At 39.1% G+C, this 25167-nt stretch overlaps 1 protein-coding gene across 1 annotated transcript; it reads left to right on the top strand.

Moving 5' to 3' along the window:
* Window positions 1-1098: 1098 nt before the first annotated feature.
* Window positions 1099-24941, top strand: pdzd7a (PDZ domain containing 7a). The gene is made up of 16 exons (XM_084392035.1): window positions 1099-1175; window positions 2584-3283; window positions 4073-4210; window positions 4357-4531; window positions 6584-6760; window positions 6894-7041; window positions 8595-8655; window positions 10935-11396; window positions 13080-13286; window positions 13871-14046; window positions 14440-14531; window positions 14639-14730; window positions 14930-15001; window positions 16627-17202; window positions 18224-18324; window positions 23365-24941. Exons 2-16 carry the CDS (start codon window positions 3100-3102, stop codon window positions 23527-23529), a joined length of 2826 nt encoding a protein of 941 aa, XP_084248161.1. The 5' UTR covers window positions 1099-1175; window positions 2584-3099; the 3' UTR covers window positions 23530-24941.
* Window positions 24942-25167: the final 226 nt, after the last annotated feature.

Raw genomic sequence — 25167 nt, forward strand, 5'->3', positions numbered from 1 at the left:
AAATCTAAAAGCTTTCTGTCCCTTTGTTGACTTTTGACAGCTACACAACAAACACTTTGACAAGACGTTCATTAAGAGATCGTAAAACTAATCCATATGAATTGAGCGGTTTAGAACAAATTTTCTGAAGAGACTCAGTCACTTTATATGATGAACAGATTTAATATAGGCTTTTATTCACATATAAACATTGATCAGCAAACATAAACAGAACGTCAGCCGAACTTGCTTGACGTGCGAGAACAAACCTCATTGGTTCTTGATGAAGCTCAAACTGCTGTGTAACACAGGAAAATGAACCTCATTGGTTCTCGCACCTCAAGTGAACATGCTTGAACTTCCCTTTACCTCAAATGATGTGCGAGTTGATTAATGTTTATGTGAATAAAAGCCTAAATTCAATCTGTTCATCAAATAAAATTATCATGTCTCTTCAGAAAATTTGGACTAAACCACTCAATTAATATGAATTCGTTTTACGTTCTCTTTTTGAACTTTTTGAATCATCAATGTGGTAGTTGTGTAGCTGTCAATGGAGGGACAGAAAGCTCTCAGATTTCATCAAAAAGATCTTCATTGTGTTCCGAAGATAAACGGAAGTCTTAGGCTACGTGTTGAGAGAACGACATGAGGGTGAGTAATGGCAGAATCTTCATTTTTTAGGTGAACTATCCCTTTAAAGCAATGCTGTTAAATGACCACTATATGGCAGTATAGTGTCATGAAAGATGCTCCAATATCCTTGATGCTATGAAGGGGATTCAATTACAGTTTATCCTTAAGGAAAATCCACATTCACAATTTGATCAAAATACAGTTTTCTGGCAGTAGATCAAACACTCATAAGTGCAAACATTTAATCAAGATAGAAAATTGAATCACAAAAAGAAGAGAACCATACAACGTGTTGAAATGTGCTTCATTTTATGACTGATGGCAACGCGCGCTAACTGCAGACCAACGTGATAATTAATTGGATCTTGTTCCACAAGACCACTGTTCATATAATACTATAATGCTATGAGTGACGATTGTAAACCACTGGTCCAAATGAGTTTGTGCAGTGTCCTTCTGAGCTGCTCCATAATCCAATCACCTGCCCTGAGAGGCGGGCTTAAAGAAGGCTAATATTGTCTTTGTCTCAGGTGAGGTCATGCGGCACAACATGGAGACAGGTAACGGCGTTTTACTTCATCGAACTTTGTTTTTGTTGCATTAAGGCATCATATTAACAACATACTATGTAAATAAAGTAAATCAGGTTTATTAAAAATGAATCTTACTGGTAATACAAATAATTTCCTGCTAACCTGTTGACTGCATCTGTTGCTAAAGGATTTCACAGAATGATCTTTGTACATTTGTGAGATATTCTCAACCAGAATAATTTAAACTAGGCTATTTACTCTCGAAGAGCAAGTCAACATTTTATCTCTGTGAATGTTGTCTTATGTTGTTCACGCTTTACGCAACCTGTTGGTTGTCGCTGTCCGAGGTGCTGATGATGACACAGTCAGTCGACAGCAACAAACTCTGTTAAGAGTAACAACATGACAACATCAGGTTATAATCTTAAACATAGAATGCATGACCCAAAAACTTACACAAATGCTTGGGGGGGTCAAGATGACGCGTTTTGGATACAGTGGATTTATTTAAGGAAAATGAATCAATCCTGTTTTCATCGTTACTTCAAGGGTAATGGATTAATTTAGTAATTTGATTATACACTTTTCGTTCCCCCAGAGAGAAGCAGCAGATCTCACTCAAAAAGTATGCACTGTCATTTTGGGGAGATTCTACACTGCTTTCTTCTGTTCTGAGGGAAGATATTTCATACTGGTCACACCTACTGACTCTTTATTATTGCTGTTTTTACACATTACACATAATCCTTAAAAATATTTAGAATTTTTAAACTCAACCAACCATTGTCTTGATAATAAGAATCTTTTTTTTTCACACTCCGGACATTCTTTCAAATCAACTTTATGAGGTGTTACTTGGGATGCTTATCAAAGTACTCATATATGCTTGTTGGCTGCTTTTCTTTCACTGTTTAGTACAGGCACAGTTCAAACAACTTTCAATTGCAAGTTTTTTTTTTTTTTATCATGATGCAAAACATTCATTCAGTCAGGTGTGTGTCTAAACTTTTGACTGGAATAATGTATGATAGAAACCTATGTGATGTAAACACATTCAGTAACATAGAAGTGTCTTTTATTTTCCAAAATATGTAGAAAAATTAAGTAATAATATAAGCCACATTTAATTTAATTTTCATGATGAATCCATTAAGTGTATATATACTGTATATAATATTAATATATATATAACCAATTACCAAAAATTGCTGATGCAACACCCTTTATGCATTCTTGGGCTAAAAACAAAACAAAAAACAGGTCCTAACATATTAGTGTCCCACATAAGCTCAGTATCTCTTGCTGTGGAAACAGTGCAACCCTTAGCTTTCCAGAATGCAATAATTGCTGATATCACTTTACCTCCCATGGGAAATTACTCATTGCGCGGCTGGGTTCTCACAGATCTTTCTCTGTCGTCTTGGATCACTGGCAGGTAAAGGTGAGACACTGAGGCCTGGGAGGACCAGATGACTGACTCCTGCCAAGCAAAGCTCCACTGGCCGTGAGGAGGGACTCCAGCCCGATGCCCCAGTCTAACCAGCAGACTTTCAACTCAACAAAAAGACCAGAGCCACCATTATACATCCTCTGTTTTTGTGAAGCTCTCTTCCGAACAATGCACATACGGATACACTTTGCGTTGCCACTGCTTGGATAATAGAATTTGTTTATCAGCTGCTTTATGAAATGATTATAATTATGTTGGAGTCCTTCGGATCAAATCACTCATCACAATATGGCTTGTAATCTAAAGTGAACAATGCTGGATCCATCGCAGTTTCTTCCTGCATGATTGCAGCAGAGTTTCCTTTTGTGGAACTAATTCTGCGGACTGTAATTCTCCTGACTGGCATTGACCCACCGGGCCTCTAGTTTTCCCGCTCCACCCGTGTTCCTTTTAGGAGCTCAGACCCTGGATGAGGGTCAGAGGGGAGGTCGGCACTTTGCCATGGCTCATTCGTCTGACACGGCACGCAAAGACATGACGAATGGGGCTCATCCCAGTGCCCAGCCAGGGCCCTCGGGCACCTCTACTCTACCACGCTACCTGCACAAGAAGCAGCAGCGCCAGAGAGGAGTGAGATCTTCCTCCCCTATGGGCAGGGTCATCATCATCAATGCGCCTGTCGATGGTGAGTCTCCAACAAACATTTGCACCTTCATATGATATAGATGCAGCTAACCAACACACTGGTTTTGGCGATTTGGTGGCAAATTCGTATTATTTCATATGATTTTGTTCGCCATGAAGGCTTAGTTTTGATCTAAAAATCATGTTTTTGTACAATTCAAATCATACAAATTCATATGAAATCGCCAACTTTCTCATGAGAACTGGTTTATTTATTCCATTTAAGGATTAACAAGTTACTTACTAGTATCATATCGGCTATCTGCTAATATTAGTTGTTTTTTTTATTACCGGTAATTGGTATCAGTCAATATTGGATATTTAAAAGTGGCTTATATCAGTTTTATTTTTTAGCTTAAATAAAAAAAAAACCACTATATAGTATACAATTTTAATATCTGCCATTTATTGCTTATCGGCCACAGTGCTTGGGGTAACAAGTAACACTATTACGTATGTAATCAGATTACTTTTCTAGCAAAGTGACACATTACTTTTAAATTTACAACAAAATATCTGGGTTACTTTTCCCATTTATTGACTGACATCTCTTCTGTCCCCATGTTGAGAGAAATCGGGAGTGAGAGGCAGAGGCGTTGTGTGCGCTGTGAAAACATGATGATTATTGTAGTTCTAGACTTTATATTACATTATATTATAAAAACCTTTTTGCTAAGGAGTGAAAACTTGTGCTTTGAATTAAGAATTTGTAATGAAAGAACTTGTGCTTTAAATTAAGAATTTGTTCTCAGAGGTTCCTTCTATTTGTGTTTGATGTCATGCACTGTAGGTGGGGATGACTGTGAAGACATTCACACAATTACTGTGGACAAAAGTGAGGATGGCAGGCTGGGCTTCAGTGTGCGGGGAGGCTCTGAACACGGCCTTGGAATCTTTGTTAGCAAGGTGGAGGATGACAGCACTGCAGGTACCCCTGACAGCAGAATAATGCATGATGACACAAGACTGAGATTTCCATCCAAAAATTGTCTAACATCTCACAACAAAGTATATATGTATAAGCTATCGATGAGTTTTATATCCATCATTTTGTGTCCTCATTCCTCACTTCAGAGTTGGCAGGCTTGTGTGTTGGGGATAAGCTGGTCGAGGTGAATGGCATAAGTCTGGAGAGCATCACCATGAGCAGTGCTGTAAAAGTCCTGACGGGAAACAATCGTCTGCGCATGGTGGTAAGACGCGTGGGGAAGGTGCCTGGTATCCGCTATTCAAAAGAGAAGACTACATGGTAAGTGGTTAAAAATATTATGTCATCATTTGAACTTGATTTGCAATTTTGTATGTTTTTATATAAGGCTATGCACATTCTATCAGGCTGAGCATTCTATCAGGCTGTAATGTTACTTCTGCACCAGTGGTTCTCAAGGCCTCCCATTGTATAACACATTTATTGAAAGGCAAAGATATTCCCTCTGATATTATTGCTTGTAACACGGTTTGTTGTTATGGGAAGAAGGAGGCGGGAACTGGCGAATGTTCACACACTTCAATAATCCAAAATAAATAAATACAAAACGAAAGTAAAATAATATAAACAAAATCTAACATAAATAGTCCAGGCCTGGTCCCCTCTCGTCCTTCACTGTCGTCTCTCCTCTTTTTATGCTTCCGAAGCTCCTCCGTGAGAGACACGAGACCGGTGCGTCGCGCCAGTAATCTCGTCCTGCTTGTCACATTGCTATAATTCTATTAGTGTTGCTTTTTTTTTAAAACAACTTTTTATTAACAGTTAAAAATCAAAACTGCATGCATTTTGCAGAAGAACATTGTTTTGGCTGTGCTTCGGCTCTGCGTGACTGTGCAGATGAATATGACCTATCACAATAGATAATACTTGTCAACTTGTCATACAAGGTACATGTGTCAATTTATCTGTTCAATAAAATACCTTACTCACCTGTTGAGTAATAAAAACACCATCTCCGCGTTGCTTTTACAACAGCTCAAATCCCTCAGTTCTCCATCTGTGAAAAGCAAAGCCAATGTTGATTCTCGTTTTATTACGAGCTCTATCAGTTTCTCTTTTTGCCAGCAGACTCTCCTCTGTTCGACATTATTTTTTAAATGGGTGATTCCCGGAGGTATGAGATTTAATGTCCTCCATGTCAACCTTTCTCGCTCATTGTGACAACTAACCTATGTCACTCCCACACCATGCACGCGTTAAAGTAGCCGGAGCCAACCCACCCAGTCTAAAATATAAGCACTTATAATAGGCTTACCATAGTGAATCAGGGTAAGACAAAAATATGTTTTGAAAGAAGTATTGGCGATGTATTGATTCATTATTTAAATGTAGTTAATTTTTTTACAAAAAAAAAGTTACATAGTGTACCTTTATATTAATTAGCCACGATTCTAGAATATTAAAGATTCTGATTCTGTATGTTCTTCAATAATAACATATATATATTTTTTTTTTTGTCATCCTGTGGCCCCCTTTGAAGCTTACTGAGAAAAAAAAGTAATTCTTCCTATTTTAATAGTTATAAAAATAACGAATAAAATGTACCAACGTGACCTTTAGTAGTCAGCAAGAAAAGTATATGTTTGTATGGCAGCTTGACCTGTCTTCCACAAGCCTCCTGGAGGTTTTCTAGTACCCTTTGACTTTGACCCTTTGACTAACTCATTACAGAAGAGTGTGTTTTTTCCTTGAATATTTAGAGGTTCAAGGGGTGGCCTGTTTGAAATACAGGTACCTTATTTATTTGTTGCAGATGTGCTTAATAAGAATGACTGAACTGAGAAGATAAGGAGAGTGTAGTGATGGGCTGCCGCCCCCCTGCCTTGACTAACGGGGTGGAAACCCTGTGACTCTTGGCCTTTGCTTGTTATCTTTTCCTTGAGCTTCTATTTCAGCATACAGCAGTGGTAGAGTTACCTCAGTGGTCTTCTCAGCCATTTCATTAACTAATAGTAGAGCAAGCAAGTTTATTACAGAAGTATATGTGTGTCCACCTAAATGTTTATGTGTGTGCTAGCTAGTGTATTTTCTTTTTTCTATCTTAACTTAATATCCACAGACAACTATAAGTAAACCATTTGTAGGTTAATAGCCTCAAAGTGTGAACACTGTGGCTCTGTGCCACATTCAAAAAAACTTTTGATACATTTTAATGCATCCCTGGTAAATAAAATAATACATTTATTTTAACAAAAAAAGAAAGAAAGAAAAAAGAAAATCTTACTGACCCCAAACCTTTGAATGTTTGTTATTTTGATGTATGACTGAGATTATTGTGTAACTTAATTGTTTATTAAATATATATGTATGCAGGGTAGATCTGATCCACCGAAGGATGGTAGTGGAAGAAAGTGGTCGTACACCTTCAGAGGCCAGTTCAGATGGAGCGCTGCGCAGAATAGTGCACCTTTACACAACCTCAGATGACTACTGCCTGGGCTTCAACATCCGTGGGGGCAAAGAGTTTGGTCTGGGCATCTATGTCTCAAAGTAAGACATAATGACCAGGCATTTGTGTGGGCATACATTTTCATGTATAAAAACTATATGACAATGGTTGCCTAGATGTTATGGCTAATTGTTTAACTTTTTCATGTGATGATTTGTTTGATTTTGTGATAAGGCTGGACCCTGGTGGCCTGGCGGAGCAAAATGGAATTAAAATGGGCGATCAGATTCTGGCAGCCAATGGAGTGAGTTTTGAGGACATCACACACAGCAATGCAGTAGAAGTGTTAAAGAGTCACACTCACGTGATGCTGACCATCAAGGTGAGAATCTTTCTTTATATATATGTCTATATATATGTCTCTGTGTGTACTACCGTTCAAAAGTTTTTTTTTTGTTAATACTTTAATTGAGAATGCATTGAATTGATAAAAGTGACAGTAAAGACTTTTACATTGTTACAAAATATTATTATTTCAAATAAATGGTGTTCTTCATTTGAACTTTCTATTCATCAAAGAATCCTGAACATTCTACAACATATTAAGCAGCACAACTGTTTCCAACATTAACACTGATAATAATAATAAATGTTTCTTGAACAGCAAATCAGCATATTAAAATGATTTCTGAAGGATCATGTGACACTGAAGACTGCTGAAACTTCACCTTGGTCATCACATGAATAAATGACATTTTAAAATATGTTCAAATAAAAAAACATTATTTTAAATTGTAATAACATTTCACATTATTACTGTATTTACTGTAGTTTCCATCAAATTAATCTAGTGAGCAAAAGAGACCAATTTTGAATGCATTTAAAAATCTTACTGACCCCAGAATTTTGCTGGATAGATAGATAGATAGATAGATAGATAGATAGATAGATAGATAGATAGATAGATAGATAGATAGATAGATAGATAGATAGAATTACAAAATATTTAAAAATAAACATGGAGAAATAATGTAATGTTATATTTCAGTGATGCAGCATCTTCTGCATCTTCTGATGCTCTATCTGTGGAAAACTTATAAAACATCTTAGTTTATCAAGACAAATGATTTCCAAAGTGCTTTGGCATATTAATTGCCTCCACAGCATGTTAAACAACACAGCCTCTTATTGCGTCTGGGAGTGAGAAAGCATAGCAAAGCAGACAGCTGGCATTTAGCCGTCACATTCCTGGTTGCTCGCTTTACTCAGGCAGAGCTCAGGTTCCACCTGTGAAAAACAGCCAGCGGGTGTGCATTATTCACCAGGCCTTAGGGATCAAGTTATAATCAGCAAAAAGCCTCGTTTTATAGCCTTTTCTCATTGCCCCCATGGCAAGGCTCTATTAAACCTGCAGCGGCGCTATAAGTATATAGGGCTGCTAAATGCCTACTTTGTTAGCTATTGATGCCACTTCGTGGTGGTAAGTGTGAGCTCTTCTGCTGGTAAATGAAGTGACAATGTGAGAAAATGTCTGACAAGGATCAACACAAAAGGAGAAAGGGATGTGTTTTAAACTGTGCTGCAGTCTGTTTGAATGTCCTCACAGTGACTTATTTTCCCACAAGGCAGATGAGGCTGCCACCTACCATCATCTTAATGGTGTTCAAGTTTGTTTATGTCTATAGAGGAACAAACTTACTGTGACCTCATGAGAACCCATAGTGAGGTCAGCGTGCACCTTGGGCATCAAAAATGAGGTCATATCCTCCTAGTGGAAAATGCTGTTTTAAGCAAATTTTTAGGCTGTTTATACTTTGCATGTCATTTCCACAATGAATTATATCCAACACAGGACATTTGAACTTGTATGCATGTAATTAAGGCTGTATATCCTTTTCTGACTGTGATTATGTCTTGTGTAATGTCCTGTCCTAGGAGGCTGGCCGATATCCTGCTTACAAGGAGATGGTGGCGGAGTACAGTTGGCTCAATAAATGTATGTAAACTTTACTCTCCAAACTGACTATTTAATATCTAATGACTTAATGTTACATATATTAAAGGATAGGTTGCATGCTTTGCGTGACCCACTCATTTGCACTTGTATCTTATGTTAGAAACACAATTTTCATAATTAAATTGATGGTGTGCACTGGGATGCTCCATCTCCAGATTAAAGCTGAACACCAAGCGGCCACATGTCAAGCCAGATTTTTCATTGCCCTCTGATTCTCCGTTTTCCATTTAATATGGGCGGTTTATAAAAATAGCCACGGATTAGACCGTAATGTTCACATTTGGATAAGTCATCTGGGATTGTGCTTGTTTGTAGCATCAGGGTGATTCAGGAGTATTTAGGTTGCAGGACAGAAGCTCATGTAATTCTGCTCCATATTTAATACTAGTGACATTGATATAATGTTCATTCAGATGCAAAAGTGCATTAGGACTTTCTTTAATATTTATGAGGCTTTTAGACTCCATGTCTGTTGCTTATTTTGTTATGCTTTTATTTATTTATCTATCTATTTTTAATGTATTTTTTTATAAGGGGTATCACTCATTTGGTGCCCTGCACACTGTAAAAACTGGTTGCAATTATTACCTTGAACTCTTTCTACCTGATTTAACACATAACATTTGTTTTGTTGTTATAAATCAATGTATTTAGGTGGATTAAATGATGTTAAATAATTGAATATGTACAGTTCATATATATGTTACCAGTTTTTTTCAGTTTAGGGTGAGATAAAGAAAAGAAATAAAACTTTTGAACAACTTAGTGGTTCATTGTTATATGTCAGATGGTCATTTTGATGATTTTCACTGCTTTTTATACAGGCCCTTTTTCCCCCTTCAATTACTGTGTAACTTAATTATTAAAAATACAGATAATTGTGTTTGCTTTGAAGATATATGGAAGCTGTTGCATTCAAAATCTGAGTGTGCTGAATGGGCATGACTGGTGTTGTACTGTAATGTACACTCACCTAAAGGATTATTAGGAACACCATACTAATACTGTGTTTGACCCCCTTTCGCCTTCAGAACTGCCTTAATTCTACGTGGCATTGATTCAACAAGGTGCTGAAAGCATTCTTTAGAAATGTTGGCCCATATTGATAGGATAGCATCTTGCAGTTGATGGAGATTTGTGGGATGCACATCCAGAGCTCCCGTTCCACCACATCCCAAAGATGCTCTATTGGGTTGAGATCTGGTGACTGTGGGGGCCATTTTAGTACAGTGAACTCATTGTCATGTTCAAGAAACCAATTTGAAATGATTCGAGCTTTGTGACATGGTGCATTATCCTGCTGGAAGTAGCCATCAGAGGATGGGTACATGGTGGTCATAAAGGAATGGACATGGTCAGAAACAATGCTCAGGTAGGCCGTGGCATTTAAACGATGCCCAATTGGCACTAAGGGGCCTAAAGTGTGCCAAGAAAACATCCCCCACACCATTACACCACCACCACCAGCCTGCACAGTGGTAACAAGGCATGATGGATCCATGTTCTCATTCTGTTTGCGCCAAATTCTGACTCTACCATCTGAATGTCTCAACAGAAATCGAGACTCATCAGACCAGGCAACATTTTTCCAGTCTTCAACTGTCCAATTTTGGTGAGCTTGTGCAAATTGTAGCCTCTTTTTCCTATTTGTAGTGGAGTTGAGTGGTACCCGGTGGGGTCTTCTGCTGTTGTAGCCCATCCGCCTCAAGGTTGTGCGTGTTGTAGCTTCACAAATGCTTTGCTGCATACCTCGGTTGTAACGAGTTGCGAGTTGCTCTTCAATCAGCTTGAATCAGTCGGCCCATTCTCCTCTGACCTCTAGCATCAACAAGGCATTTTCGCCCACAGGACTGCCGCATACTGGATGTTTTTCCCTTTTCACACCATTCTTTGTAAACCCTAGAAATGGTTGTGCGTGAAAATCCCAGTAACTGAGCAGATTGTGAAATACTCAGACCGGCCCGTCTGGCACCAACAACCATGCCACGCTCAAAATTGCTTAAATCACCTTTCTTTCCCATTCTGACATTCAGTTTGGAGTTCAGGAGATTGTCTTGACCAGGACCACACCCCTAAATGCATTGAAGCAACTGCCATGTGATTGGTTGATTAGATAATTGCATTAATGAGAAATTGAACAGGTGTTCCTAATAATCCTTTAGGTGAGTGTACATCTAAGTTCTCAAGTGTAATGAAGTGGACAACAGATTTCCAGTCTCTGAAAATATTACATGAAAGTCTCTCTTTTTCCCTCTTAGTGTCTAATGGAGGGCAGCCCTCTTCCTCCCAGGGTTCAGACTCCTACTCCTCCACTTCCTCTCTCTCTTCTGGAACGCCGGTCAGCTCTCTCAGCGGCCTCTCGCAGGTCATGTTCCCTCCTGTATTTGGCTCAGAGATGGTGGATGTCTGTATCTCCACTGAGGACCGCTCACGCAGGCCCAGCTCTGAAAGGACAGAGACTGCCATGCAGACTGACCCACAGGAGTTTGACACCACATCAAGATCTAGTAGGGTCATAACCACAGAAACCAGCCGAACAGTCGGCGAAACTGTCCTGTTGAAAGACACCGCAATCCGGAGTGGGACCAGCCACTCTCGGACAAGGACCTTCTCTGCTGGGGACAAAGAGACTCTGGAATCTCCTAAAACAGCAGTCCTGATGGCTCTCAGCAAGCCTCGGAAACCCATCCGCAGATCCCAGAGTCACATCACTGTGTCAGGTATAGTAAGGCTCTTTTGAAGAGATAAAAAAAGAGGCTGTGAATCAAAATGAGGTGAGCAAAACAAGGCCGTCCTCTGTGTGTGTCACTGATGTAACTCATATCTCAGTTGTAGAGCCTAGACCCAAGGTCACAACCAGATCAGTGATGAGGATCTTGGGTTATTTGATACACACACCATGCTGTGGAAGCTCTGCTCAGAATAGAAAATGCATTGTCGAAAACCAGCAATTGACCTTTAGAGCCACGCTGCTACGTCTGTTTGTCAAATATATAGCAGTGTGCTGCCATTGTATCTCTGAATTTAAATGAACTTAGTGGAATGCATAATACATCAGCATTACTGCATGGGATCTCCCCGTGAAAGATGAACGGCTCAGACTGAAGAATCTGATGCCATGAGAAATGTACGCTCAAAATCCACACAGCAAAGTGTATATCATCCTGTTTTATTTGCCAGGCTTAATACCTCACACTGAGATAAATGACTGGAGGGTTTGTGGCCTTTAACAAATACATTCAATCACAAATTCACATAACAGGCTCTTCCTGGGAGAATCTCACCGAAACATGTCCAGGTCGTATTTCAATAAGAAAATAAGAACTAAAGCCTATTTTAGCACCATTAACTTTTTTTGCATGACTTGCATGGCACATTTCTACGGAACCCGGTATAATCCGGTAACGTGAGAAAAAAGATAATGTGGCCATAAATTAAAAATTTGTTCCTACAATTTATTAAAGGGATACTCCACCCAAAAATCATTGACTCATCCTCATGCCATCCCAGATTTCAGATGAACACAAAATAATCCATCTTTGAATCTAATAATAGCTTGCATGCATTATCTGGACCTCCAAAGTTGACACTTCAAAAACCACACAAAGTAAATATGATGGTAATCCATACAACCCCGGTTGATGTCTTTCAAAGTGAAACGATAGGTGTGTGAGAAAGATAAATACTAATATCACTTCCGGCCAACTGAACAAATTCTTATATCTTGTTTTTTCCCCCAAATGTGATGTGTTGGGCTCTTTAAATTTCCCATAATTTGCATCTGGATAAAATTAAAATTTCAAAATGTAATGAATTTAAAAAAGGTAACACTTTATTTCAACAGTCCATTTTAGACATTCTACTAACTATAAGCAACTTTGCAACTACATGAAAACTCCCAGTCATGAAAGTATTAGTAGATTGTCTGCTTAATATCTGCTAACACTTTTATTTTGATGGAACCCCAACAGACATTCTACTGACTATAAGTAACTTTGCTTCAACTAAATTCAACTAACTAACTAACCCTTACCCTAACATAACAGCCTATTAATACTCCTATGAGAGTTAGTTGATGTGTAGTTGCAAATCAATAAAAAATCTTTATTACTACCTTGATGTGTAAATACTATACCATTGAAACAAGTCAGATGATAGCAATAAGAAATGGCCTTAAATTATGCAGTTAATCAATGCACAGTAGCAATGAAACAGAAACTCCAGTTTCTGGGTCACAATCGCTCAGGACTGAACTTGCAAACTTTGCTACCTATAATACATGTATTTGATCACTTTGGTGCTTTCCATATAATGTTTATGTATTCAATATAGTTAAAATTTCTAATTTAACTCCTTTGCCTGGAGGCTTTTTTTTTACACGTTTCTGTTTGAATGTTAATCAGAGGACAAGCAGAAGAAAAGGAAACATCAGAAGGACAAGGTAGACAAGGAGGGAAGCACCCTGCAGCGCTCCAAAACCTTTGTCAGCTTGCTCTTTAAGAGTGGACGCAGGAGGGAAAGGTCGTCTTCTAGAGACAGGAAGGACACCGGCACAGGGGACGGACACAGAGGAAGGTCCAAATCCCCGAAACATTTAGATAACGAACCGGGTGAGTCCACAGATGGTTTAACACACTTTGATGAGGACCACGTTCTGTAGATACCATAGCTGAGGAAGAGCTGAGACCAAGGGCAGAGATGGATATTTGCATTTGAAAAGTCAGAAAGCGGTATAAAAGTTTTTAAAGAGGCTAAATCAGAGAGCTGCGTTATTTACACGGATCTGCATTAATTTCCTTGGAGTGGCCTTGAGTCCGACCCCTATGGTTTTGCTCAGCTAATGATGGATTGCATTGCTGTCTTCTATAGAGTGCCTGCCTACTGCAGCAACACACAGAGTCAGACTTAGAAACGCATTGAAACCTCCAAGCTAATCACAGCTTGTCTGCCAGTCAGATTTGTCAATTCAAAGCACATAGTAACAAAGCATAATGGTCTTTTTGTAATGTTGTAACCTTGTAACACTACAATACAGTGTACATATTTGCAGTTGGTTACATAAAATGGCTATTTTAACTACTGTTATGTTTATGAAGGCAGCTAATAAGATCAGACAGAATTATTTTTATTATGCAAATAAAACCTTTACTTGCTGTCAGAGCTTGTAGACTGACTCTAGCACTTGTGTCCTCAGGTAAAGAGCGAGGTCGACCTATAATTAACCTGTTGAGTTCTCCCAGAGAGACTCGTGCTGGGATGAGGGAGCACAGCGCCTTCCTCAGCCCGGAGACCATGGCTATGTTGGAGGACATGGCTCGCAAGCTTCTCAATGAGGATGAGGTGGCCGCTGTCATGAGACACTGTAAAAGGGTGAGTCAGCTAAAAGTCTGCTGAGTTGGAAAATCTCTCATTTATGACTTTATACAGATACTTTATCCATATTCCAAATGTTTCTGGCAAATCAATGTGGCTGCTGGTCATGCTTATAAAATGTGAATTCGCCTTGCCATTTATGATTGAGATCAAGTGTTCTAGATAATCCAAGCTCTATTAACACTCATCCTGACATTAGCTGAGGTTTAAAACTGCTGTGTAGTACTTTATTGATAGCGTGTGACCCTAGATTGCAAGAATGCTTCATGCTTTAGACAAATTTGGTGAGACTGTCTGATCCCAGTGCTTGTGATTGATACACATTATCTAAATCGCTTGACTCCAAATGTTCACAATGTAACTAGGGCATCTCCTCTACCTGTTCTTTAGTTTCTAGTTGAGCGTGTGGTTGAGGATCTGGTGCGCCCCCTGCTGGCCATCTTGGACAAGCCTGAGAAGCTTTTGCTGCTGAGAGAGATCAGGTGAGGAGTGTTACATAGTCAGCCTATGTAATAGTTCACTCACATGTACACCATTCATGCACTTGTGAGCAATGTTTGCATCTAACATCTAACTTTCTTTTATGCAGAATGATCATCCCTCCCACAGATCAGGGGCGTTTTGACAGTATGGTTTTGCCCTTTGAGCTTGAAGCCTATGACATACTAAAAAGCCGTTCTGGTAAGAAAACCTTTAGCTTTTTACATTTTAGCTGCCGCAATATAGTACTTGCAGTCAAAAGTTTAGATACCTACTCATTTTGTATTATTAAAGGTTTCTCTCTTTTAGAGTACAACTGTATATATGTCAAGCATTTACAGTTTTTACTGTATATTAATATATCATATAATATATATCATATATACGTCTTGTTTTTCAGTGAGGTCTCCTGTCCTGAGATCTCCTCGTCATGGTGGAACACCCCGTCGCCATCTAATAACGCCCATCCCAGGTAACATCCCTGCTGGTGTGAACTAGAATGTCTCATTCTTTTTTCTCTCGCTTGTTTTCACTGTTTCCAGTGCTGAGTCATGTCCTTAGATTGATCCCCTTAGGAAATTACATAACCAGAAGACACAAACTCTCCTCTGCACTAGCCATTTCATATCCTGAAAATCATTCACATACTACAAATTTCCTGTTGCTGATATTTAATCTGCACCCAAAAACACACACAATCCCTCTCAGCCCTTGTTACTTGTACCCTACCATCACTTTTTTTGATAAGGAGTGTGAAGTTTTGATCATTGTAAGCTGCCATTTGGGACACCAGTGCATCATTTGTGTCATCAACATGCATCAATGCCAAAAGAAGATAATCTGTGTCTTATTGTCAAATAGCCTGCCTGTTTCTTTCTGCTGCTGCTGACACTGCATGACCTCCTGACCTTTAACCCAAGGAGCGCACAGTACCGGCTGTGATTGTGCACAGTGTCGGACTGCATGTGCCTCTGACTTTTGAATGGAAGTCGTTTCTGAAATGCAAGAAAGGCGCCTTGCATTGTTTAACCTTCAAGCGTCCACCCACGCAGGTCTGAAGCTTAATGCAGCCCCTTTGTACCGTCCACAGAGGAGTAATTCAAAACTCTCTGTGCTAGAGGCCCCTGAAATCTGAGCGAGATGTGCGTGTATGCAACGCCACACCGCTGCTTACTCAATGGATATGAATGTGTGATTGTCGCTCACATTTCTGGATGAAAGGGAAAGTGTGTGTGCGAGGTTTTGTAACATCTGCACTGATTTAAGGAGATGCAAATGAATTTGAATGCTGCTGAACCATTTGTACATAATGTTTGTGGGAGGAGGATCTTGTGTGTGAACATGATGAATTCTCGATTTTATGTATATATCTATCAATTTGCCTGTGTCTGTGGTGCTACCATGGTAATAATGATGATATCAGATGTTGGCATGTACCTTGGTATCTGTCAGCCCCCAAAAATATTTGGACATTTTTAGCCAAATTTAAAAATGTCTGCATGTAATTCTGTTATATCGCAAAATAGATGACACTTTTCAAGAAAAATATTTGAAAAAACATTTAGATATAGATATAATTAGTGCTGGGCAACGATTAATCGCAATTAATCGCATCCAAAATAAATTTTGTGTTTACTGTGTACTGTGTACTGTGTATAATTATTTTGTATATATAAATACACACACATGCATGTGTATATTTAAGAAATATTTGCATATATATATATATTGTATATATATTTATACATAATTTATATTATATATAAATATAAATATTTTATATATATATATATATATATAAAAAATATATATCTTAAATATAAACATGCATTTGTGTGTATTTATATATACAAAATAATTATACACAGTATACACACATATATTATGTAAACACAAACTTTTATTATCGCGATTAATCGTTGCCCAGCACTCGATATAAAATATTAAATAATTATATTAATACATCCAAACAACCATGGTACATTTAATTAAATAAATCAATAAATTAATTTATTGATTAAAATCACGTTATATATTTGTAACTTGTGAAAGAGTGTATGGGAAATGGTTTTAATATCCTCTTGTATCTTCTCATAGATTACAGAGGTGGATTCCACCTTCAGCCAGTGCAGGATCTGGAGAGAGAACGGCAGCTCATTGAAGATATGGAACGACTGCGTTTGGCAGGTTTACCGACTGGACGACTTCCTCCACCTCGGATTTTCACACCTCTCTTGGATGTACCGGTGGACACCTACATCACAGACTCGCTTCGTAATCGGTCCTTGAGTCCTGCTCGATCCGGATGGCCGCAATCAGAGTCCCCTCACAGCACAGAACGCCATGGACGCTCCCCCCAGAGAAGAGACAATAGTTTTCCCCAGACATCACACCATGACTCTTTATCCAGCAGGGGTGATTCTGTCCCAGAGCGAGGAAGATCCCCTTATAGGAATGGACATAGAACGAAAACAGACAAATCTCAGAATGGTAAAGAGGTCAAATATACCGTAATGAGTGCACGTCACCGAAGCAGGACACCATTGACCCAGGTGTTTACGCCCAGCTCAGATCAGGACTGGAAAGAACCAGTCAATGGACACTCAGAAAGCCAAGCAGAGCAGGAGTATGAACTAACCAAGGTTTCCATCTCTAAGACCAAGCAGTCCCTGGGTGAGTTACTTGGATTCACTGTATCCTTGCTATATGGAAATGTTTCTCAAATGAACTAATATTTGTAAGAAAAAGTTAATGCAGTTTGTCCATGCAAATGTTCCAGCCACAATGCTATGGTGTTTTGGTGGATTCCAAGTTATTCTTTTTTGCTTTATGCTTGTTGCTATGTGGTTTATATGGTGTTCTGGGTGGTTGCTAGGTGGTTTCTTACTGGCCCAAGTTCCCAACTCAAGTCTCTGTTATATTCTGATCTATAGACATAGTTTGAGTCCTTCCTTTATTGTGAGTCATGACATTTTTATCATTCACCAGGCATAAATTATAAGTTTGATCACTTAGAAAAGTAATCCCTTCCCAGAAAGCCAATTTTAGATGTCATTTATGTCGGTAACATAAACAGTGCTGGATGAGTTATGTACAAGTTAAATACTTAGGGTTAGTGGTTTGTGGAGATCTCTAATTCTGAGTAATAGAATGACTAAAGCCTATTAATACAGTAGATTTGCAAAGCATGTGATTCATTCTTGACACACAATGACTTAGTGTACACTGACAGAATTAAAAATTGTTTGTGGAAATAAAGAAGTTTTTATAATCACTGATAAATTAGTATTAAAGAAGAGATTCTCCCTCAGTTCCTCTTCTCTCCTCGCCAGAAGATGGCAGTGAATTGCCCAGTGCAAACAGTAAGCCAACAGTAATACAGTGCGCTCCCTTTTTAAGACAGTATATTATGGAGTTGGAGAAAACTAAACATTATAATTTCCATTAATTTCAACAACAGTTGTTCTGCTGGCAGACATCTGTTTAGTTTGAACTGGAATCAGAATCTGTTACTTTTATGGAACAATCATAAGATCAGTTATTTTTTACAAGCATCAAAGTAAACAGTATAAACAATAAAAGAACATGTAGATGGATTGGTAATACACTGTTTATTTCATGCACATTCTTAAGAGAACTGAAGTCATTGGTTAACATTTGTATAGCTAGATGATTTCTACTCTTTTTTGTGCAGGAATAAGCATCTCAGGTGGCATTGAGTCAAAGGTACAGCCAATGGTGAAGATTGAGAAGATCTTTCCAGGAGGAGCGGCCTCTACCAGTGATGTTCTGAAGGTAACTCCTCCTCATATAGCCTCAGCTACAGTAGGCTAAGCAGTTTTGTAGTCGAGACCAGCTTATTTGAGATCGAGACAAGGAGAGGGTTGAGGCTGACTTAAGTCCAATACCAGAAGAGGGTCAAGTTCACATGCTTCCAAGTCCACTACAAAACCAAGACCATGAAAATATGGTCTTTGACTAAACAATCTTCAGTCTTGTATTGTGTGCTGCTCTTAATGACACAATTAGGATCTGTTGCGCACCAAAGCCTCCAACATCCTCCTGTCAGTCATCTCTCATTACCATCTTCACGTGATAATTGAAATCTGATGTACTGTAATGTAACCGACTACCCCATCAAGCCTAACCATGTCCCTTTAGGGACTAAATGCGTTATTCATCTTCCGTGCCTTTCCGAATTCGGAATTAGGCTTTGCCACATCCCTACTAAACAACATCCAGGTTGCATTGCATCTGTACTAAGTGAGGCAGAATAAGGGACAAAGGTCAAAGCAGGTGAGGGCACAATACCAATGGCACCTCTGTGACCTCGCATGCAAGGTTAAAACCCTGGAATCCCATGTGTGTGTGTGTTTGTGTGTTTGTGTATTTGTCAAAGGAAGACGTATCTTTGTAGATCACAGCCTATCAGGTGACAGCACTTCCCTGGCCTGCTCTGAGAGGCTTGTGTTGCCACACTCAGGAGATCTGGTGTCAGGCTCAAAACCCTTCAGTTGCCAAGAACATCCACTCATCTCTGGCCTCCATCTGGGCTTGGTGTGAAAGACTAGTGGGTATTCCCATTCATTCCAAAGACTGGCTAATTCACATTCCACTCAATTCACTTGTTGTCACACCCTGAAGCCGCGACTATCTTCACTGAGCTCTCCGGATTATCAGGCCTGCAGAGGAAAGTGTGGAGAGCCCTGTTGACATACTTCCTGTTCCTGTTGTCTAACTGATAACTGAAATATCTGAGCAGCAAGTATGCTCCAGTGGCATGGAGGTCAGGTTTCTATCACACTACGTCTGCAGTCACGTTCCTCTTATCAAACGTTGTTGACACGCATGGCAGACGGAGGTCAGGTGTTGTGTATGTGTTGGGGCTCCACAGAGTCTGCTCATTCAGCTCATGTGTAATTAGTCCTGCACTTTTTCATCTTGATTATAGTCTGTTGTCTTCATCTTAGCAGTCATTCTTCAGCTTATAAATACAGAGGACAGTTTAATTACTACATTTCAACATTTTGCCTATGCAAAACTTGCCACCATGAGGTAGCTTGACAACTTTCCCAGTATTTGCTAAGGCATGGCTAGCCTAGAGTGTTGCTAGGATAATGCTTGTTGGTTGCTAAGACGTTCTGAGTGTTGTTTTTTTATCATATTATTCTATGGTTGCTAGAGTGTTCTGTGTTGTTGCTAGGGTGATGCTTGGTGGTTGCTAAGACCAAGGCCATGTACACACTTTTTATGAGTGACAATCGCATTTAAATGCGGGAGTGAGTCCCCTAAATTATCGTTCCGCGTGTACGGTACATGACTGATTCTCGCGTGTTTGTTATCTGCTGTTCTGACCAAAGAATTATTACAGTTTAGCACAGTTTAGGAGTCGTCGTGTTTTGTTTATGTTTGTTAAGGCTGCTTCAAGGGCCGTTTACATGACACAGTTTTCAACTAAAAACCAAAAAGATTTTATGCGTTTTATTTACATGACAAAAGCGTTTCGGGGGCCTGAAAACAGGTTTCAAAGTGCAAGTTTTTGAAAAAAGTTATCGTCTCCGTGTAAACTCAAACTACAAAAACATGAATTTGTGAAAACGTTGACAACATGCGTATTATTTGTTCTGTCTATAGGCGGGTAGTGCTTCTTTACAAAGTGACATCGCCAACTACTGGCCTGGCAGCAGAATACATAGCTTTTAGTCGTTTTCGTGGATCCGTGTGAACAGGTATCGTTTTTACAACGTTGTCGTCCGTACTGTCTGTATTGTTTAAGCTTGGCTCATAAAGTGATTGCGTTTAAAGAGTTATTAAAGTGAGCAGGTGCGGGTTGCGATATTTTGGTCTTATTGTCAGCATAAAGCATTTGGATTTATAATTTTGGTTTATTGAGGGCTTGTTCTTGTTCGCTGTTTTTCTAGACAGATCTGGCAACACGAATGAGTCAAGGCTCGTACCGCTTTCCCTGTGATTTTTTGCATCGCCCATACAGAAGAGAGACACGTCTCTGATGCACGTCATTAACAACTAGTTGTTCAGTTCGGTTTCCGTACACATTAGAAATACGGTTGTCACTACCTGCATTTTCAGGCGTTAATTTGCTTGTAGAATGCGGTTGTCACTCACGTAATTACAGAACTGTGTGTGTGCAGAACGGGATTAACCACGAAAAGGTGAATTGACAACGTGGTCTATGTGGTTATTCTTACTGGCCTAAGTAAAAAGAGCTCATCCTCAAGTCATTATAATATTTTGGTCCTGTGGCTCAGGTGCCTCTGTTTTATCTTATGTCTAACTGCTAAGAAAAGTAATAACAAAGATCTCCTCAAGCCACATGATTTAAGATATCAATACTGTGGGACTGTATGAGTTACGCACCATAACGTTACAGTATTTTGCATCAAAATTCAAAATGGCCAATGGGCAATTTGACGAAATCTAAAGATCAACAGTCAAAAGACAGTTTCATTATTTTAACCAAGCTACAATTTTCAAAAGCTGTATGCATTCAAAGCATTTGGCTTTGAAGATTCAAAATCTGAAAATATTTGAAAATCTGTTTCTATTCATACACAGTGGCTCTCATTCACTAATAATTGCGTACGCGGTTCGTATTTATATGCACATTTGAACTTCTCACGAAAACACGTGAACTTCTCATAAATTTGTTCTTCACCTCGTTCTAACGTTGATGAATTCGGAGTATTCTAAATGAGCGACAGTGTTCCCGAGGTAGGTAATTTACATAAAACACACCCAAACCACCCTTTTCTTTCGTCACTCTCAGCAAACATGACACTCAAGATGCGTTCTCGCCTGAGAACATGCTCAGCAAGATCCTCGAGCAGTGCCGAGAGTGCCATTCTCAAAACAAGTTCAAACTCAATTAACACCTTTTATACAGACATTACAGACCTCTGATTAGTCAGCTGAACATACGCGTATGTACATACTGTACATACAGATTTCATGCACAAATTCGTGCGTAGGCCTACACATGCTTAGTGAATGAGACCCATTGATTTCTACTCGTCCCTGAGTCATCATCTTTCTCTTCACACACACAGTGAAGTACACTGCTATCCACTGATAAATGACTCCACTTGTCCTCTATAACCATAGAATGCTTTGGTGATTTGTTTTTAGTCAAAAAGGCAGATGGCATAAAGAAAAGACTGATGATGTCCCTGCGGTCTCCTTAATATAAGTGCTATTTGAAGGAGAATGTCAGCTTAAACAAATCTTAGGCCCCTTAACGGCCATAAAGGGGCAAAAACAGACTAAGTGTAATGTTTTGAAATACTCTTCATAATGCCTCTTAAGTAGTTCTGGTCTTCTGTTCTGCTTTTGGGTTCACTTACCATAATCTTTTGTGTGCTATATTGTAAGAATACTTGTGCAAGTAACTTTAATTTTAGTGTGAATTGATGCTATCAACCCATTTTACATCCTTTTATAACATGATATATTAATGGGCATTACAAACTAAAACAAAGCAAGACCAAATGCAATGATTTAAAATTCTGTCATAATTTTCTCACCTTCATGTCATTCCAAACCTGTATGACTTTCTTCTGTGAATCACGATGAAAGATATTTTAAGATCTTTTTTTGTCCACACATTGGAAGTAAGTGGTCACCAACATTTTCTTTCGATCTTCTTTCAGTCTTCCTTGTTTCACAGAGGAAAGAAAGTCATACAGATTTAGAGCAACATGAGGGTGAGAATTTACATTTTTTGATGAACTATTCCTTTATTTATTTTTGCGTGAACTATCCCTTTAAGAACAACGTTTATCTCAACATTAACTCTACAATGTTCTGTCCTTATGGGACATCCCAAATGATTTTTTTTTAAAGGAAAATATGTGGAATATATTTAAACATTGGGTACACTCTTAACTGAAAGCTTTATCAGTTTAGCCCAACTAAGAAATGTTTTCCATTTTTATTTTTGCTTGAATGCACAGAGAAATACAATGTCTCTATAAGGGGGACAATAGTTTTAGATCTGACTGATGGAGAGCATGAAAACAGACCCTAACCTCTAAGGATGGGTGTAGAGAGAGTTCAGTAAACAGGTGCATCCTGGTAAGAGATCGTGACTGAGGAAATGTGCCTACTTTGAACTAAACTTGCGTTTGTGAGCTCAGCTGCACTTTGTACTTTTTTCCTGGCAGGAAAGACTTAATTCCAAAGACACTCTCCTGCATCTGTGAGAGTGTTTAACTTTTGGGTTATGCACACCTAGAGAATGGTGTATATAATTTGGTCCTGCTCACTCTAAGTTGACTGTTCCCCCTGATTTGTAACTTTGTTTATACTGTTAGCGGTGTCAGAGATAAGAGAATGAGTTTAGAAAAGAGCTGAAGGGTATGTCGTGTGTTTTTGACCGGTGAGACCCAAACATCTGTGCTTCAGGTCTGCCAGTGGTTACAATCAGAGAGAAAAACATCCATTTCTGAAGTATAATAAGCTGATGTCATTCACTGGCAGGGCTTTGACACACACACACACACACACACACACACACACACACACACACACACACACACACACACACACACACACACACACACACACACACACACACACAGTGTCTGAAGCAGACCAGATGAGATCATTCACAGGTATTAACGAAGGAGAACAAAGGAAATGAGAGGCATCCTGTGCCTGCAGCATCTGCTTTTTCCTGCCATTCAGACCACGTTCTGTCTGCACTCTGCCAGGAATACTCAGGGATGTGTCAGAAAAACAGACATCTGCATTAATGATCAAGTCTGACATCTGAACTTTTCTAGAAATCTCTCTCTCTCTCTCTCTCTCTGTGTGTAGGCTGGATTCGAGCTGATGTCAGTAGATGGAGAGTCCCTCAAAGGTGTCACGCATCAGCACGCGGTGGACGCCATTCGGAGGGCTTTCAGTAACAAGGCCAAAGACCCCATGGAGTTCATCGTCAAAGTTCCCAAGAACCCAAGAGACGGACTGAAAGCAGCCTGATACCAAATGCGTTTGCGCTGAAGGTCCTGATATACTCACGGCAAAGTTCTTTTTCATTCTTCACCTTTGTAGCGGTATACTGTTAGCGAACACCCCTACGCTGCTGGGAACGGCTTTTAGATGAATATGTTAAGATGTTTGATGAATAAGCTGCACGCTTCCCTCTTAATATGTTCGATTCAGCTCTGCAATTCGGCACTCCAGTCAAGTCACATTTATTTATAGCACTTTATACAATAGATTGCTTTAAAGCAAGCAGCTTTACAGTATTAAACACGGAAAGTGTTACTTTCAGTTAGAATTACAACTTAAATTTCTACTATAAAGTCACTCTTCAGTGCGTTCATGTTTTTACTCGACGGACTGTCACTGAACAGAAGAAATGGACCAGAGAAGACTTCCATGTCAAAGAAGGCGGAGCCACAGAGCCACACCTACCTATTACATAATCGTAATGGTAGTTCGAATGCGTTTACCAGCCAAAGCTAACTTTTCCGGAAAGTTCATTTTGGCAAGCTGTTTCAAACTCCAGAAACAAAATCCAAACAAACTTCGTTTTCGGGCCTGATTTTGTTTGAAATTACGTCACACCAGTCCGTTCTTTGATTTCGCTAGAAGTATATTGGGGCCTTGATGCTGCTGGGTATAAACAGAGGGTGCATGCTTGGTTTGGAAGAGAAATCATGCCATCATGTGCAGTGGGGGTTGAGGCAGACCCCTGAGAAAGAATAAAAAAATGGGCTTCCACAGAGTGCTATTGGCCATTCACAATGCTGACCTTTTCCCTTCCTATCCCTATTTCCTGTCCCTTTTCTAATTCGCATCTATTCTGTTTTCAAGAATTCGAATAAATCAGTCATAACAGTTTCACATTTAAAGGATCCGAAACCCTGGAATAAACATGAGATATTGTGGGTTTCTATTTTTGGTTGCGGTTTAAGCCTGAGTACACTGACATGACATGCTGATAATCATAAATCATATCACTATCCATCCGGGCTACAGTCTCTACTACAGTCATGCCTGAAAGAGATTACACACGATCGCAGCATGGATTGAGATTGAGATTAGGTCTTCTTTTTTTCTTTTAAATTGCTGGTTTGGTTTAGTGAATGTCTGGGGGATTATTACAAATGAAGACCCCTGTCTCACTTTACATCCTACGCAAGTTCATGTCTATTTTTGGCAATTAATGTGTACACTTGCATTTTTTATATTTGTGCCTTAATGCTGCACATATGGACTGTGCAATTGAAATATAAACGTTGTGATGATCGTAGGATCAGTGTTATATACTGAACGTTTTACTCTGTAAGCATATAAAAAGCATCTGGTCTGCATTTTTTGCAATTCGTTTTATTACAAAAGGCATTGTGTGAATATAAATAAAAAAAAGTTAAATATTGCCTGTTTCCATCGTGTAAGCTCTTTTTACTCTGATTCTGACCTCTAATGATAATGCACAAATTACTAAAGCTACTTGGCTACATTCAAACTGCAGGTAAATGTGGCCCAAATCTGATTTTTTTTGGTGAAAATTATCTTTTTTTGTAAAATACAATTGTTGACTTATGTTGAAAAAACACCATACTTAGCTTGAGGTGACTTTCTTTAATTAAAAACACATTTTTACAAGAA

The sequence above is a fragment of the Rutilus rutilus genome, assembly GCF_951802725.1.
Source record: "Rutilus rutilus genome assembly, chromosome: 20".
Taxonomy (NCBI): domain Eukaryota; kingdom Metazoa; phylum Chordata; class Actinopteri; order Cypriniformes; family Leuciscidae; genus Rutilus; species Rutilus rutilus.

Coding starts and splice junctions, on each gene's coding strand:
- pdzd7a (XM_084392035.1), top strand. CDS start 3,100: ATGGCTCATTCGTCTGACACGGCACGCAAAGACATGACGAATGGGGCT. Junction 8,656..10,934: donor GTACAGTTGGCTCAATAAAT/GTATGTAAACTT, acceptor TTTCCCTCTTAG/TGTCTAATGGAGGGCAGCCC. Junction 18,325..23,364: donor CTACCAGTGATGTTCTGAAG/GTAACTCCTCCT, acceptor CTCTGTGTGTAG/GCTGGATTCGAGCTGATGTC.